Source organism: Haliotis asinina, chromosome 14 (assembly GCF_037392515.1).
Source record: "Haliotis asinina isolate JCU_RB_2024 chromosome 14, JCU_Hal_asi_v2, whole genome shotgun sequence".
Taxonomy (NCBI): domain Eukaryota; kingdom Metazoa; phylum Mollusca; class Gastropoda; order Lepetellida; family Haliotidae; genus Haliotis; species Haliotis asinina.
In genome coordinates, this window is record NC_090293.1 from 42,423,744 (window position 1) to 42,441,505 (window position 17,762).

At 38.4% G+C, this 17,762-nt stretch overlaps 1 protein-coding gene across 1 annotated transcript in view; it reads right to left on the bottom strand.

Moving 5' to 3' along the window:
* LOC137261760 (DNA-binding protein RFX6-like) overlaps positions 1-17,762 on the bottom strand; it is a 75,678-nt gene that overhangs the window by 52,839 nt on the left and 5,077 nt on the right. The window contains exon 2 of the mRNA XM_067799544.1: positions 9,298-9,475. Coding sequence (XP_067655645.1) covers positions 9,298-9,475 — 178 coding nt within the window. The remainder of the gene's footprint in view (positions 1-9,297; positions 9,476-17,762) is intronic.

Sequence of the window (17,762 nt, forward strand, 5' to 3'; positions counted from 1 at the left end):
CAATTTCAATAGCATGTAAATATCATCTGTAGTAATATGTTGGCTATGTTGCTTTTCATCGTATCGGTTTCTCCCTCTTTCATACTGCTAAGAATTTCCAGTTTCCATCATAAAATCTTAATTGGACAATAAGATGTTTTGAAATTTGCATTTATTTAAATTACAAACTGACGTGGAGATTCTTGTTATATATCTTATATAAAAAACTGACACGTACCCAGGAATATGAAAATAAATCGTGCGGGTGTATACTAAGTTCTACCTTTAGAAGATAAAAAGACAAAGGAAGACGATAAAATACAAAACAAAACAAAAAAGTAAATAATTTTAAAAAATGAAGAAAAGAAATGACACGTACGCAAGAATATGAAAATAAATCGTGCGGGTGTATACTATGTTCTACCTTTACGAAATAAAAAGACAAAGGAAGAAGGTAAAATACAAAACCAAACAAAAAAGGTAAACAATTAAAAAAAAGAAGAAAAGAATGATTGAGAAGTTGCGACAAGAGTTGTGATCTCAAGTCTCTAAGTATATATTACAATATAGTTCAGTGACATGCGGTGTATGTTTCATCATATCGCGAGGGAATATCCCCACTGGTATAATTCCTTACTTCATTTCTCACCTCATACATATAATCACCAATAATCCGAGTGCTAGACTAGGCTTAAGAAACTGACAAAAAATCCTCACCACTCACGAGCCCTCCACCCTCTTCCCGGGGGTCGAGCTATGACGGTTTTAACCACATTATTTCACCTAACCCGTAAGTAGCGCGGTCAACCCTCGTCTCTTTGTGTAATTGACAACGATTTTTACTGTTTAGCCTGTCAATTTCACTTTTCAGGGTGGTGCTATGTACATATCGAAAGGAGATTAGAGTTACACAATACAACCAGGGATGCCGCTCTCTTCAAACCAGGAATTTATTTCATTTACTTTGTATAAAATGAGTTTGTTTACCTTAAAGTGTAAACAATGGGTCACAGGCATGACTAGTGCTAAGAAACCAGGAGGTGTTTCTACTCATATTTGAAATTTGATGTTTGACAGATGACGCGGCTGACGTGATGCATTTCACAAAATGAGGTGTACTGACAGTTTTGTCTTTCACAAACACGTGTATATGGAACTGACGAATATACAGAACTGATTTTGTTCCAGACAACTTGCTGCATATTTTAGGTGAAATGCATATGACGAACTATGGTTATTACGAATTACTATTAGCAGTCCTGCCAGTAGCTGAAGTTTAGTTTATTACAAAATATGAGATATGCTACACAGAGTCAGGAAGTGTGTTACACAAAATAAGGACATGCATTTCCCAAAATGCGGTGACCTTTTACACAATACGAACCAAGTCTTGCACAATTTTGCAGTTAATAGTAAAACGTCTCAAACATAATCTGCGATGCACAATTATGAATACAGCAAAACTAAAGCCAGTTTGGAATGAACAAATCAATATTGCAATTTTAAAGGACTATTCGTTAGATATACCCATAAATTGATAAAGAAATAGTATTCCATATATAGGCAGACACTTGTGATGTTCACCAACATGGTAATACAGCATGGGATAAGCACAACAATTGGTTTAACTTCAATAACATAATTCGAACAAGTTCCGACTCATACCCTCTCGTCAAGAGCACCATACCCCCACCCCCACCCCTTCCCGCTCCCCTCATTTTCCAGCCCTGATCAGGAAGATAAACTTCTAGTCCTCTAAATCAAGCGGCTAAGAAAACTGTGCATACGTCTAACCCCTCGGTCGTTTCTTGACAAGATAAATGAAAAATCAATGCTACCACACGGGTCGGTTTGTAACGGTTGGAAATTGAGTTCACGCTCGGCGTTGTCACTGACTGACGGTTGACGTGACATTGTGACATGTTGTTTAACTCACATGTACATATAGGTGCACGAATGCCCCCTACTTGGGAAAAATCTGAATGGTCTATATAGCACAGGTTGGATATTATCAACAAACATTTTAAACAAAATTCATTTTCAAAATAAAATTGGATTAACTGGTGAGATGCAAGGCGTATTTGAATGTGTCTACCTACAAGGAAATTGCGCATCAAGTAAAACAAATATGTAAATAACTTGTCCTTATTTTCACAGCCTATTATAATGATTATATGCAACAGCGAGCTACATGTTCATTAGAGCAGCATTAACATAAACTAAATAGGCTTCATAGCCAATCCTTTTAATTTCTTTATGATTCGAATAAAGCGTCGGAAACCAATTCAGATTAAGTCTGACTACTACTGAAAATGATACAAACATGCAGAGCGCAAATACTAAGCGTCACACTTGTGATGTATCTTGATGACTCGACCATATCCGGGCAACATGCATTCTGTAATGTCAAACTGACATGTAAGAAGCAGAAATTATTACAGAGTAAGGAATATAGCGGTCATTACATGAACGCGTACACTTCTTGTATGATATATGCCAAGATAGTGGATGCGTAACGTAAAGTATGTCGTATTGGTTAGTTTCGCTCCTCCGAGTCACTGCATGTGAACGCTGTATACTGCTAAACTTGTAATTAACGACACAAAAAATAGAAAGAAAAACACTTCTCAAAATGACATGTCACGTTGTACGATCAATTTAAAGAAGGATCTGCCGTAATTTAGCATGAAATGGGGATACTGGATTCACGAGATTAATGCCAAATATGCCAAAGAGAATACAGATCATTAAGAAAAATGAAGGGAAAATGTGACAATTTATTCCATTATTTTGGAAATGTGTCATCTGTATTGATATGTATTTAACATTTTCTCATATGCATTGGCATTGTGTAGTGGCATGCTCACAAAATGGAATATCCTCTACTTTTTTAATCGTATATTTAAAGGAAATATACCGTCACTCCTGCAAGATGCACCATTTTACATACGAACAATATCATTATTACAAGAACAGTTCATCAACACCATAATCTAATGAATATTCAACCAACATCTTGATCAATAATATACATATACTTCTGGAATCTTTGAAGACTTTGAAACACCTTAAAATCCATGCTGGTACTTTATATTCATAAACACCATATGAAAGGATTAATGACGAAAGCCTCTGTTTTTTTCTGACCAATTTGGCGAAAATAGTTTCAACTTGTAAAAACACATTTATAATGTTTTCTTGTAATATTTCAGAAAGTCTTCTCTGGAAGATTTATAAATAAGATCATAAAATAGACACTTATGCCTCATTTCTACCACGCGCCATTGTAGAATTTCGCACCTCTGTTTAATGGCCAACCTACTGAGGCGCGTCACCAAGGGTTTCAGCAAAAAGCCGAACTCTTAAGCGAAAAGAAAACATCTCTGACAACTTGGCAACTCGTAACCACTCTCAGGCGATTCCACGTCTACCCGAACACGTTGTAATAAGCTCGTGCAGGTCTCGAGGTGGTCCTAGTGATGGCTGATGCCCATTCCGAGTCTCCCTCCTACTGCGTTTCAAGCACTCCATATTTCACTCGAAATACAATCGGGTGACATGAAAATTACCCCTCGGCGAAAGCGGCACTGTTTGCATTAAACATTGGAAAGAGACTTTAAACTATTCTGATGTGTAAACACTGTACCTTTTCTTTGTTAAAATTGGGTTTGATAATGTAACATATATACAATCTGATTTAAGAGCAATGGGTTCTTCTCATCTGTGACGTATTTGGATGTCGTAAATGTCCTCCAGGCGCCAATGATTGGTTGTAACACTGTCAGACTAAGATATACCAGCGTAGGCTCTACAGCCAATGAAACAGTCTCTGCAAGATGTATCTTAGGTTGCGTGGGGCGATTTAAGTATTACTTGAGAAAAACATTTTACCTGTTATTGAAATAAATATATAACGTTAACTCTTGAGACTTGTGATTTTCTGCCCAAACAGATTCCTTGGATGCAAAAAGCAATGTCAGCAGATTCTGTCTATGAAAATTACTTTATCAGCTGATTATGGTTGGTCCATTGCTCATTCAGTATTGGTCTTTGGTAGGTTCTTGATATCGATTATGTACAGTGAGACCATTATTTGTGAACCCTACATCCCGCACGATTCGCGCAGGAATCATCCATGCATTATTAAAGGTCATTCTGAAGTTCATTTCGTCTATACTGAACAACAAAAGAAGCGCAAGTTTGGAAAAAAATGAAGTGTCATGAAAGTAAGCGTTCTTGTTTATGTCTTCCATTTAAAGTCGTGAAGAAGAGTGTTGCGTTTACTTTGCTGCTCAGTATACCTCTTGCATTTTGTGAAAGCAGAATATTTCACTTTAAACTGGCATGTGTGGGTTATCGGAATTTCTCTGTGACAGGATGTTCGCATTGTTATTGCATGAAATGTGCATGTTTATCCATTTATTGTTTCTTTACAAGGGCATTCCCGATGTTGATACACCAAGTGTTGTATACGAGTCCTGTTTCTAGGCATGGGTACATATATACTTTGGATTCAAAGATGAAAATTATTTTATGTTTGAGAAGATATGTTCAAACAATTGCCAAGCTGATGCTCATTTATTCCATAGAGGAAATCTAGAACAGTAATAGCGTAGTATCACATTGTGTGAGTGAGTGAATATGGTTTTACACCGCTTTAGCAACATTCCAGCAACATCACTCCGGGGGACACCAGAAATGGATTTCACACATTGTGGGGAACTGAACCCGGGTCATCGATGTGACGAGCGAAAGCTTGAACTGATAGACTACCCACGGCCCCTATCACACCGTGTCAGCATGAACCACCTTTGTGAAACCCACCATAACCAGTATATGAAACTGACGAACCTTAACACAATCTTTTCGACTCTGGAATTCGCACCATCGATCACAGGTTTTATGAACTCAACTTTCCCGATCTACAAATTGCTTGATAATTACGCAAGCAAGTAGGTGGCAATAGAAATCCTCGGGACAAGGGCACGGGTTATTGGAGATGAATTCTAACCAGGATATTCCTCAGTACAACTCCCCCCTACCCCTACCCCTCCCCATACACACACACACCAACAAACCAATAACAATATTATAGCAACAACAAACAATAACAAACAAAACAAATACACACTTGAGTACGGAATGTGGACTTGACAGTTAATGACACGTGGACTCTGTGACAACAAATACAACAACAACAACAACAACAACAACAACAACAACAATAAAAACAGTACATTTCTTGTCTCTAGTGAATCATAATGGGATATAACTCCTCACAGCGAATGTCGGCGACAGTAGCTGACGTTACCCCACTCCGCAACCACCCCTACCCCATCCTTCTCCACCTGTGGTCAATCACAGGGACTTGTATCGCTTAGAAACAGCGCTCGAAAGACATATGTGTATAGACCCTACCCTAGTACTATATAAAAGGAAAGGGATGTAACGAAGAAACCACCCCCTGTTCGATCAAAGTTACATGTCACCGCGTAAAATATTTTTAAGGCAACGTCGAGGTCAACGGATCGAACGCTAGATAATTTCCCTACAAAACGAGCCATAAATGGCCACAATCGGATCATTATTTCAAAAGTTATACTCCACGAATCATCGAAAACAGCTACCTCCGCAATTTCACGCCAAAATCATGGATCACCAAATACGGCGAAAACTCACCTTTTAAATTAGTTTATTAATTCCAGACACGTTGACAGCACCAGCGCTGGCTGGATTCGATCGGCTGCGGCATTCCGTGGGTCGGAAAACTTATTGCAACACCTACATGTCATTTTCTCGACAGTAAGCAAAACATTTTCACCAAAATCGCTGGCAAACCTACTCACTTGTCGGCCATACGTGACCTTGACATTCATTGAACTGAGCAGATCCGCGCAAACAGACTCGGGCCATCCGACTGGCCACTGCCACTGTATATTTTATTTCCCACCAATCGGATGGCCCGAGTCTGTTTGCGCGGATCTGCTCAGTTCAATGAATGTCAAGGTCACGTATGGCCGACAAGTGAGTAGGTTTGCCAGCGATTTTGGTGAAAATGTTTTGCTTACTGTCGAGAAAATGACATGTAGGTGTTGCAATAAGTTTTCCGACCCACGGAATGCCGCAGCCGATCGAATCCAGCCAGCGCTGGTGCTGTCAACGTGTCTGGAATTAATAAACTAATTTAAAAGGTGAGTTTTCGCCGTATTTGGTGATCCATGATTTTGGCGTGAAATTGCGGAGGTAGCTGTTTTCGATGATTCGTGGAGTATAACTTTTGAAATAATGATCCGATTGTGGCCATTTATGGCTCGTTTTGTAGGGAAATTATCTAGCGTTCGATCCGTTGACCTCGACGTTGCCTTAAAAATATTTTACGCGGTGACATGTAACTTTGATCGAACAGGGGGTGGTTTCTTCGTTACATCCCTTTCCTTTTATATAGTACTAGGGTAGGGTCTATACACATATGTCTTTCGAGCGCTGTTTCTAAGCGATACAAGTCCCTGTGTGGTCAATTACATTGATGGCTATAGCAGGCATCGACACCAACTGGTACTCAGTTACCTCCCCTGACTCCATAACAACGTCCGAAACAGTCGACGCAACTAGGCGACGGCTGTCCAAGCTTGGCATCATGTGAAACTAAGTCAAGGCGATAGAGGTGCTCATCATAATATCGCAACAACATTGTGATAGTTGATTCCAGGTACGACTGCAAAACGTCTCATCGTCACACCAAAGTATAGAGTCAAAGCTTTAAGACCTTTAAACTGTACACATACTAACGAATAAAAGTAATTTATGCTTGAAGAAACATCTGAAAAATGTCAAACTTCTGCTAAATGATTTACATAATCGAAGTCTCTTGCTGTAATTGTAGATAAATGTTTTACGAGATTTATTCCATACACATATTAACAAACAACATTAGTGCCGAAGTCAAACTTAATCAAGTTATTTGTGTGTCTTTTTAGTCGACTCGTTTGTGATGTTTTATTAAAAGGGAATCAAACTTGAAAAATCATCTTAATAAATGATAAATGTCCATGGTGAGATTTTGTGCCTCGCAACATACTGCAATAGCGATAGAGATGTCGCAACAGCATTGTGATAGTTGATTCTAGGTACGACTGCAAAACGTCTCACCGTCACACCAAAGTATAGAGTCAAAGCTTTAAGACCTTTAAACTGTACACATACTAACGAATAAAAGTAATTTATGCTTGAAGAAACATCTGAAAAATGTCAAACTTCTGCTAAATGATTCACATAATCGAAGTAATTGTAGATAAATGTTTTACGAGATTTATTCCATACACATATTAACAAACAACATTAGTGCCGAAGTCAAACTTAATCAAGTTATTTGTGTGTCTTTTTAGTCGACTCGTTTGTGATGTTTTATTAAAAGGGAATCAAACTTGAAAAATCATCTTAATAAATGATAAATGTCCATGGTGAGATTTTGTGCCTCACAACGTGACCTGGGGAGAATATATATCTGTATATATTATTCACATGCATACATTATATTATTCATATGTCTATATCATATTATTCATATGATCACTACAGTATGACCGTGGTCACTATAGTAAGGACCTTACTCATCATAGGAGTAGAGGATAAAGGAGGTGACGTCATGATTTTGTATTACACCACTACGTCCGTGACATCAAAGCAAAACCATCATTCTGGATGTTTGGATTGTATTTTGCGTTGGCAACATTTCGATACATCTTTGCAGGACAGGTGCAACACAGGTGTCATGCACTGTACCCATTCCTGAATTGAACCCGATACTTCAACATACGGGTAATACAGTAACATGACATACAATGTAAGATGGAATTCACAAATGTGAGACCATCGTAATTTATCTCGTTTGAATTTATCATTAGATTTCTTATACTTATTCTTCTGTAGCATGTTCTCTGCCCTAGCGTACAATATTTCTATTTTGCGAACTCCAAACAACTCCAAACTGTTATACGTGTATTTGCATTCACTACAGATTTGTGAAAATAGCACGTCTAGTCAAAACCGAATACCACTGAACGGAATTTTGAAAAAGGTTATATAACAGATGATAAATTCACCTCAAATGTTATCACCTTCCATTGTCTGAAGGCACGTTTCTAATGACCTGTAGCTTTCGAATAAAACATTGAACACTATACGGTGTTGGCGGCCCTTCTGATGTTCTTTGAAAAAGGTTATGTATCATTGCACGTATTTTTATTCAATGTTTAACTGTTCTGACAATTTCTTGGTAAAATGAACAAACTGTCAGTTGCCATTGTTTACTTTAAATCTGTATGTTAGATACAAAATTGAGCCCCAACGTTGAACTTTGAGTTTAAAGATTTTTTTCTGGTAACAGTTTCAAAGGTCTACATCCTAATGTTGCAAAACCAACTCACATGGGATTCTGAAAAATCACATGGAATACAAGTATTAACAGGCCATTTCAGTGGTCTTTTCTCTATACACCATTTGTTTTATACCATTTCCCTCTGTTATCATTCAGTCTATCTGTTTCTAATAATTTCTTGTGATGTAATAAGTGATTGTAAATATCTTTGGAGAGGGTTTTATAGGTTGAAAGAACTTGTCCCCAATCCTTTTCACACTGTGTATAAAATATGCTTAAACCAGCGGGTCATTTGACCCCAAACACGTTCACGCCAAGTCGTTACAAATGGTTTGTTTCAACTCTAGTCGTTTCACCAGGGTGTAATGTCTCTATGTCGACTTGTTTGAATGTTCATTCAAGTTTTAAGCGTGATGAGATGAGATGAGATGAGATGAGATGAGATGAGATGAGATGAGATGAGATGAGATATGTGCCATGTCAGCATACCTGATTGTTGTTAAAACATTGCCTAATTAGGACTAACAGGTCTGAGCATTAATACCATTTCCATATCTCATGCATACTCATTTAGTTGGGGTGATATCATCCTTGATTAGTGGTGAAACGACCCCTAATGTGGAATGAAAGAGCTGGGATGAAACGACCGAGGTGAAAGGACTTTGGGTGAAACGACCCATTTGAATCCGCTTGGCTTGAAACAGTTTGGGGTCAAATGACCCGTTAATACTTGTATTGCATGTAATTTTTGCAATTAAAATGACCATATATTTGATCACATGACAAACTGGACAAGTAACCATACCATACATGATACTATATATTATCATGCCTGACCCTACCCCATCAGTACAGGCAGTGTAACAATGACGACATAAAACAAACTAGTTCGTCAAGAATCTGGACCCCGACCCGAAAGGAGTGACTGTAGTGGAACTCACCACTGCAAGGTCAAGTTGGTCTGTTTCTTCTTGTCTCTCATGATCTGAGCCACGGTCTTCTTCTGTTGTTGTGAGATGCTATTGTCCTGGCAACTGTTCTCGTGACCCCCGGGCTTCTCCTCATCCTCCATCATACTGTCGTCATCTGAGAATACCTGGCTGTCATCTGTGTCAGGCTCTGGAAACAGAGACGTATGTACAGAACATGTGCCTAACTAGGTGAAGACCACATTCGTTGGTAATGACTAAAATGACGTAAGAAACTAAAAAAAGTATACCCGGAGTTTGGGCATTATTACACAAAAATACAACTAAAATAATTAAAGAAAAACAAAAATTATCACCCCCATCCACCACACACCCCAAAAAAGCACACACACACACAAAATAAATAAATAAATAAATAAATAAATAAATAAATAAATAAATAAATAAATAAATAAATAAATAAATAAATAAATAAATAAATAAATAAATAAATAAATAATGTGACTATTTTCATCTCAAGTCATAAGGAATGCTTTCATGTCATTGAAGTTGTTATCGTATGGTAGCTTCTTCTGTGGTAATGACGTCACGAATATCATGACCGTACAGTGATTAAAGTGAGCATCATTACCAGACGGGGGATGAAATGGGTGTCTTCAAGGCTATGTTGTTTTTACGGGTATCTTCAAGCTGCTGGTGTTTTTACGGGTATCTTCAAGGCGATGAGGTTAAATGGGTATCTTCGGGGTGTTGAGGTTAAAATGGGTATCTTCGGGGCAGTGGGACCAAATTAGACATCTTTATCGCACTGATGTATAAATAAATGGATTTGATGTAAATGGGTATTTCCTTGGTGGTTAAAGGACATTTAGGGTTTTGATGATTTACATGTACGAGGTTAAATTGAGTATATTAGCCGTACTGAGGTTTAAATGAAAGTTTCTGTGCGTTCTACAGGAACACCTGAGGATCTGACGAGTATTTATGCATGTCCTGTCAGTGCAACTCCTATAATCCCGTACGTTCACGAAGTAGACAGACCCTGAATTTCGAGCCTCGCTATTCAAGACAAACCCCATACCTTGTCCTTATCCTCCGGACCCCATCCCATCCCCCGACCCAAAACCCCAATGCCATGTCATCACCTTACCCATCCTCATGCAGCCACGCCCTCAACCGCCAAATTATTCTCCCGACCCTAAAACCCCATGCCATGCCCTCGACCGCCAAGCCCCTTCCCAAACCCATATCCTAACCCCCCCAAACCCCATGCCATGCCATCAACCCCCCACCCACCCCATGCCCCTACCCAAAACACCATGCCATACCCTCAGCCCCACACCTCATGTCATGCCCCGACCATAAACCTCATGCTATATCATCAAACCTCAGATCCCTGCCCATGCCCCGTCCCGAAGCTCCATGCCGTATCCCTTCTCTGACTACGGCAGACAAAAGTCTGATTCACAGTAATGATAAGGGTAGATTACATGGCTTATCTCGCCAGCTTGTGACCAGTTGATAAAATTAATGTCAAGATATTTTAATGTGTTAGAAATGTCTGCCAGTTTGGCGATAAAACAATTTATTCATGTTTTGGCGTGAAAGACTTTGTGTCAAACTGAAAGAGATTATGAAAGTTAATATCTCCGGATGACGTATGTATGGATTAAGTCGGGGTCTGTTTCGGGTGGCAGAGTGTTTAGGTGATACAGTGGTCGACGGTGGCGCTATTTGCGATGCAACGCCGCCTTCTTTGACTACATCAAAAATATGAACTGATGATTGGTTCCATGTCCGTTCCACCCCGGTTATCCATGACGGCACCAAAGGGACAATCCATGCTTTGTTCAAAATATGCTACTATCTGATTTTAAATATCGAATAGTAAAGTACTCACAAAACTAGACAAGCGACGTACATGCGTTGTTTCTCAAAGAAAAAGACCATGCTATATGAAAATGTCCTTCTAACAGTAAAGACACCGGGTGTTCACGTAGAGATATGCGTATCCTTGGTGACATCCATCACAAACACTTACAAAGCCAGGCCAAGTATTAACATAACCAAACAAACAACTCCAAACTTTCAAATAAAAATGCCTTTAGCAGAAAATTCTTTTTCGTTGTTTTTTTTATTTGGTTACGTGTTCACTATTACAATCTACGAAAGACCCGTCTTCGATAGGCCATAATGAAGCACAGTATTGGGCATTTTTAACATTTGTGTGTGACTTTAAACCATGGGGGTTGTTGTCACAAAAACGCCGCTACAGCTAGCGGGTACGGGCTTCTTTCCTCATTCCAGTATAGTTCAAGGAAATAAGGAGCCTACAGACGCCACAAATGATAATTACTTCTATCTTCCTTAATGTGTTTACAAGCATTTTCCTCTATTCTGTACCTGATGTTTGCATAATACTGCGTCAACATTACTATTTTACGGTACAGTGCACACTATCGAATCTTGGAAGAGTGCTTGAGGAGGGACTATCGGTAAATCATTGATCAATGTGAGTGAGTGAGTATGGTTTTACGCCGCTGTCAGCTATATTCCCTCAATATCGCGATGAGGGACCCAGAAATGGGACTTACACGTTGTACCCATACGAGGAATCGAACCCGGGTCTTCGGCGTGACGCGAGAATGCTTTAACCACTAGTCTACCCCGAAGTCCCCGTTGATCTTTGTACATGTACTGGTTAGTCGTAGTTCACTATCCCATCTCATATGAGCTGCATCGAAAACACTCGTTGCAGAAAATATAATTACCTAGAGATGAAATTAGAACAAAACATGAACCACCTAGAACTGCAGATCCGAGATTTGAAGACTGGATATTGTATTTGAAAGTGGGTGAGTGAGTGGGTGAGTGAGTGAGTTTAGTTTTACGTCGCTTTCAGCAATATTCCAGCTACATGGCGGTGGTCTGAAAATAATCGAGTCTGGACCAGACAATCCAGTGGTCATTGATCTGCGAGCATTGATCTGAGCAATTGGGAACCGATGACATGTGTCAACCAAGTAAGCGAGCCTGACCACCCGATCCCTTTAGTCGCCTCTTACGACAAGCATAGTCGCCTTTTATGGCAAGCATGGGTTGATGATTTTGAAAGGAAGACAAAATGGCTTGATGATGCAAGATTTATGTTTAACAATAATTATTTGATCCTATGAACGTACGGACGTAAACAACGGGTCGTAGGTCCCACTCAGTCTTACTGAGTCGACTACAAAAATATAAAAAAATGTGCTTGGTGAAAGGGAATATTTACCACATAGTCTGCTTATATAATGCGTGACCTCAAGCACTTATAATTCATGTAATATATGCTGCTGCAAGATCTAAGGCAGGATTACGTAATTATTTATTACCGAGAGGAAAACAAATGCAAAGCTACAAGTCTGTGCATTGTGATCATTTCGGAAAGGGATCGATGCGATTTAATTCGTGATTCTGTTATCTTCTAGGAAGGAGAATGTGATATTTTTTTATCTGACAATTTCTATGCAAACATTGTAAAAAATACAAAACTAAGTTTTCGACGAGCTTTCTCCTGCTTCCTTCTTGGGTGTTCAGTCAACAATACTGTTACTACACTGATTTATAATGCATTAGCATCTTTTTCTTAAAAAAGAAATCTAAACCATAAAAGTACAGACAGTTACTTAACTGTTTTTGAAACGGGTCGTGCAGTCGAAACATGATCTTCAGTGTGATTCAACATTGCTTTACCTTAATACATTAGTTATACATGCTGCCACTGCAAAACATGATTAAGCCCAAATCTGAAATATCAGTGCAATCTGTTCGATAACAAAAGCTAGTTATTGACAAATAGTTTCACTGGACACATTGGGTTAAGACACCCCCTATCATCTGAACCTTATCTCGCAGTGTCTGTCCAAACATTCTGGCAGATGTCACAGTACGCCTACCCATGTCAATATACACCAGAGGCCGCTGGCTCGATTACAGGCAGATAGATTTCTGACAAGAATTGATATACATGAAGCAAGGGTTGGGAAAATTAGATGGAGGTGTGTGTTTATTAAACTTGAAATCTTTGACCCAAGACAACATGATTTATGTGTTTGTAGGGGAATTATGGAGTTATCAAGTGCATCTAACACTAAAATTGAAACAGGGCATATTTTGTACAATACATTGGTCAGCTTTAAAAGTGAACCTCATCTCGTTTGTCTTATATTTCGAAGATGTTGCCATGGTTTTATATGTTGCTGTGTTTCTTCCCATTCCAGATAAGGAAATAATTTCGATAGTTGAAACACAAAGTCATTAATTACTACACATTAACCGACATTAATTTCTGAACATTGCCCTATATCAATTTCTATTTTATATTTGCTTATCATGTGTGTCGATTGTCAATGTTTCCCCTCCAAGTTTAACTGAGAATTATGTCATTTTGAAGGCGGAGTGATACGTACGTTTTGTTTCAACGTTGAAAATTCCTAATATCTGGGTCTTAACCTACGAATCAAGACTACGGCTTAAATATGTGGTTAACCTTCTTTACGTTCATATTGCATTTAGATTATGGATGGTTACCGTCTAGAATTTTCCGTTTGAAAATTCCGCGCATATTAATTTCTATACGTGAATTTTGCAATGTACGTAAAACCAATTAGTTTCCAAAGAGAAGTTGAACATTTCATTACTTTGATATGAGAATCATTAAAAGGACGTCAACTTATTTTACTTCAATCGTTACACATTCCTTCCAATTTTAATTTATTATACATTTGTATTGCCTCAGGTAGTCATTGTGCTCTTCTTTGGATGTTTGACGTGGGCGTGGTCACATATTTTGCTTCAGGTTATCGTTGAACACTTTGAAAAAAGATTGATAAAGGAATTTATCACTTTTTGGAGGATTATTCGCCTTTTAGTTTGCGTTTTGGGTTACTCACAGCGGTCACATGTAAACTACCATAGGCTTCAAATCGATGACTCACGGTGTAAACTGTGCACTTTGGACAGATACATCTGTCTGAGATAAAATGAAATTCGTTTTTTATAAAGCCGAATTTATGGCATGAAGTTTTATCTGCACTGATATACAGGTAACATATGTCACATTGTACTTAGGCACAACATGGCGGAATTTGCAAACGTGAATGTTATGAACATGATAACTACATCGTAGTTCAAGTTTGTTTCCTTGTTGCATTCACGTGAACCAAATCTATGATAGGTAAAGCTCCACTGTATTCTGCCCACATTTGAAATATCGTTTTCCGGCTCATAACTTTGCAGGTACTGGGAGGTGTTGTATTGGAAGGAGCCGTCACCCACATTCTCTTCAGCATCGTCATCGTCATCGTCATCGTCATCGTCATCTTGATAATGAGGTCAGGGTCCCGCATTTCAATAATGCTTTACGACCTATAGTTTATCATATGCTTGCGAATGTCGCAGCGCTGCGAACGTGTTGATGAGTGGGATCCAGCTGTAGTTAAACATTCTTGTCGTAAATTAAAAAAAGAACATTCTCCATCCCTTATCACTCTTTCTCTCTCTACCCCTCCCTGACGGTTTAGTTAATCATAGTCTTATATTTAGAAATCTCACGCTCGCATTCCTTTATCTTTCTCTCCCTCTCTTTCACCCGCACCTTTCACTCACTCTCGCGGTCCCTCACTCAGTGTCTATATCTGGTTCCCTCTCTCATCTTGCACGCACTCCCTCACTGTCCTTCAGTCGCTCTCTCTTTCTCCCTCTCTCATCTGGCAAGCACTCTCTCACCATCACTGTTTGTCGCTGTCTCTCTCTATCATTCTCTGTCTCCCACTCAGTCGCTCTCTCTAATTTGACATTAACATTATGCAGTTCTCAATAACGAAACAATATTTACAGAAACAAAAGTTACAATGAGGGACTGTGAGTTTACATCCCGCTAATAGTCACGTAGTGCAAACCAACGCGACCTACAGGGACTCCACGAGCCGACCGATTTATTACTTTATGACACCTTGTTGTATTTCACGCAGGTGTTAATTACCCATTCAGTACCTTGTTTTACACCCGATAAAACCTCCTTAAGTCAATCAACACTTCGTAAATCACTGTTCATCTTAATCATTAAGCTTGTGTTATCTTTCATTGACTTTGCATAGCAGTCTACTTACTATTGCCGAACTACATGTATCACAGGCACATGCTGCATTTGGGATTTAGCTCCCCTTGACTTTAAGACGCGACTACAATATAAGGTACGGTTTTGTGGATGATGTATGATCGGCCAGTCCAGAAATGTAAGTCTCGAGGAATCAAATCTTATTGCTACCTTTAATTATGTTTCTGTATCAAATAAAGGTTGTCTATCAGGATCCCAAATTACAACACAAAACAAATCCGCATGAGAAAAACTAAGCGCTTTTGAGTAGCTGACATAACATATATTGGAGCTATACAAATATCATATGATAAAATATCATATAATAATGCACGTCATTCATGTAAACTTTGGATCTGTTGGATCTGAATTCGAAGGTTTTGACATCAACATCTGCGTAAGTCTCTCTCTCTCTCTCTCTCTCTCTCTCTCTCTCTCTCTCCCTCCCCCTTTCTCTCTCTCTCTCTCTCTCTATATATATATATATAGTTGGAACAGATTCCTGCCTTAATACATATTGCTTTAATTCTCATCTTTCCCCAGACAAAATACTTTCAGTCCTACTAAACTATATTTCATCACAAAGTTATTTTGACCATGCTTCCTAAGAATTAAAACTTCATTCATTCATCCAAGCCATCTTATTTTATTTATTTCAATATGTCATACTTGATATCCTAAATTTTAAAATCATCCTAGGCCTGTTCCTTTCATTTCATTTATTGGTGCCATATAATACCAAATGTTTACCATTTGCAGTCGGACGGGACATGCAAACATAATTATTGTTTTACGGAAAGAAAGATCCATTCATGAAGCTTCTGGCTTGAATCAGATGTATGCGGTGTACATGCTGGTTATCGCGTTCTAACATTTTGTATATAGCGTCCAATGATGATGATGATGATGTGATGACGAGTTGGACAATAATAATATTTTCATATGTATCCACCTGAATGGTACCTTTTATTAAGATAATGGTAAATTTGTTGATATTTATTTCTGTTTTATATCATTATTTTTTTATTATCCACAACAATGCCATATTGCGTGATGTTTATACCAAATTGTCATAACCTCAACCACTACAAACATCAAATATCGATAAAATATACATTTCTTAGATGCTGGACCCATCTTATTTAAAGTATGCGCATTCATAATCTAACCCGCTTCATTGTTGGTGAAGCATTGATCTCATGAACGCTGTCACAGCATCTGCTGCAGGCGACACAACTCGCCTCACAATGTATATAACTCGTTGTGGTGTTATTACTTTATGACGATCTAAGATGCCACATTTACATGCTTAAGTTCGTTAGCTTCAGACGCATGCACGGGGCACTGGTAATAAAACAGTGATTATAAAACTGGCGGACTTTCCAATGGAGGTACTAAAATCCGAATGTTGGCACAAGTCCGACTGAAGAGGATTCAGATTGTTCGTTTTATATCATTCCAAATTTTCATAGAGCTCCAACAAGCAGTCGGAGCAGTTTATAGAGGCAGGTGCTTTCCTCTAGCGATAATAATGCCTTTGTTTGAAAATAATGGTCGGGACCATTACTTCTGAACTTTAACGATTTTCAATAAAAAACTATTTAGTAAGAGACTAAATATAATATATATTTCATTTAAAAATCGGACGTCCGCGTTTTACATAAAAAACGCAAACGAAAATGAAATCAAGTTGGTTAAAAAAGTAATAAAAATATCTTTCACGGGTGAAGCAAATACACGTTACACAGTAATTCAAAATGATTTCATGAATGATAGATAAACAACAGAAGTTGTTGAACAAACATTACTGAGATGTGATGAAAATTATTCTCCATACTGATGACACATATTACTGCCTATGTGAAATATCAAAGTGAAAGGAATAAAAAGAATTTGAAGAAAGATATGGAAGAAGCATTTCCGCTGCTGATGACATGTGGCAGTTACTTCATCAACAAGCATGCGCAAAAAGTAAAAGTGAGAACACTTTTTTTAAAAGCAGGTCCCAACATTAAACAAGACAGTATTCCAGTTCACTTTTAAAAACGACTTCGGGGATTTATCACAGCTACTCCAAATACCACTGTGTTAAGTTATCCTATATGATCTCTGCAGCGTAAACCCTGTATGGAGTAGAGCATGTGTGCGATAGTGAAGTCTGGTTCTGGGTATTCCTGCAGTATTGCTGATAGCGAGAGTATGTATAATTCGACACAGTTTGACAAAGAAGAACATATATTACATTACGTTGGTTCAATACATGTATACAGTTATTTACAGTTATTTTTTCATTGGTAACAGTGTTCCGTAGGCATAAATTTCGATTAAAACTTGGGAA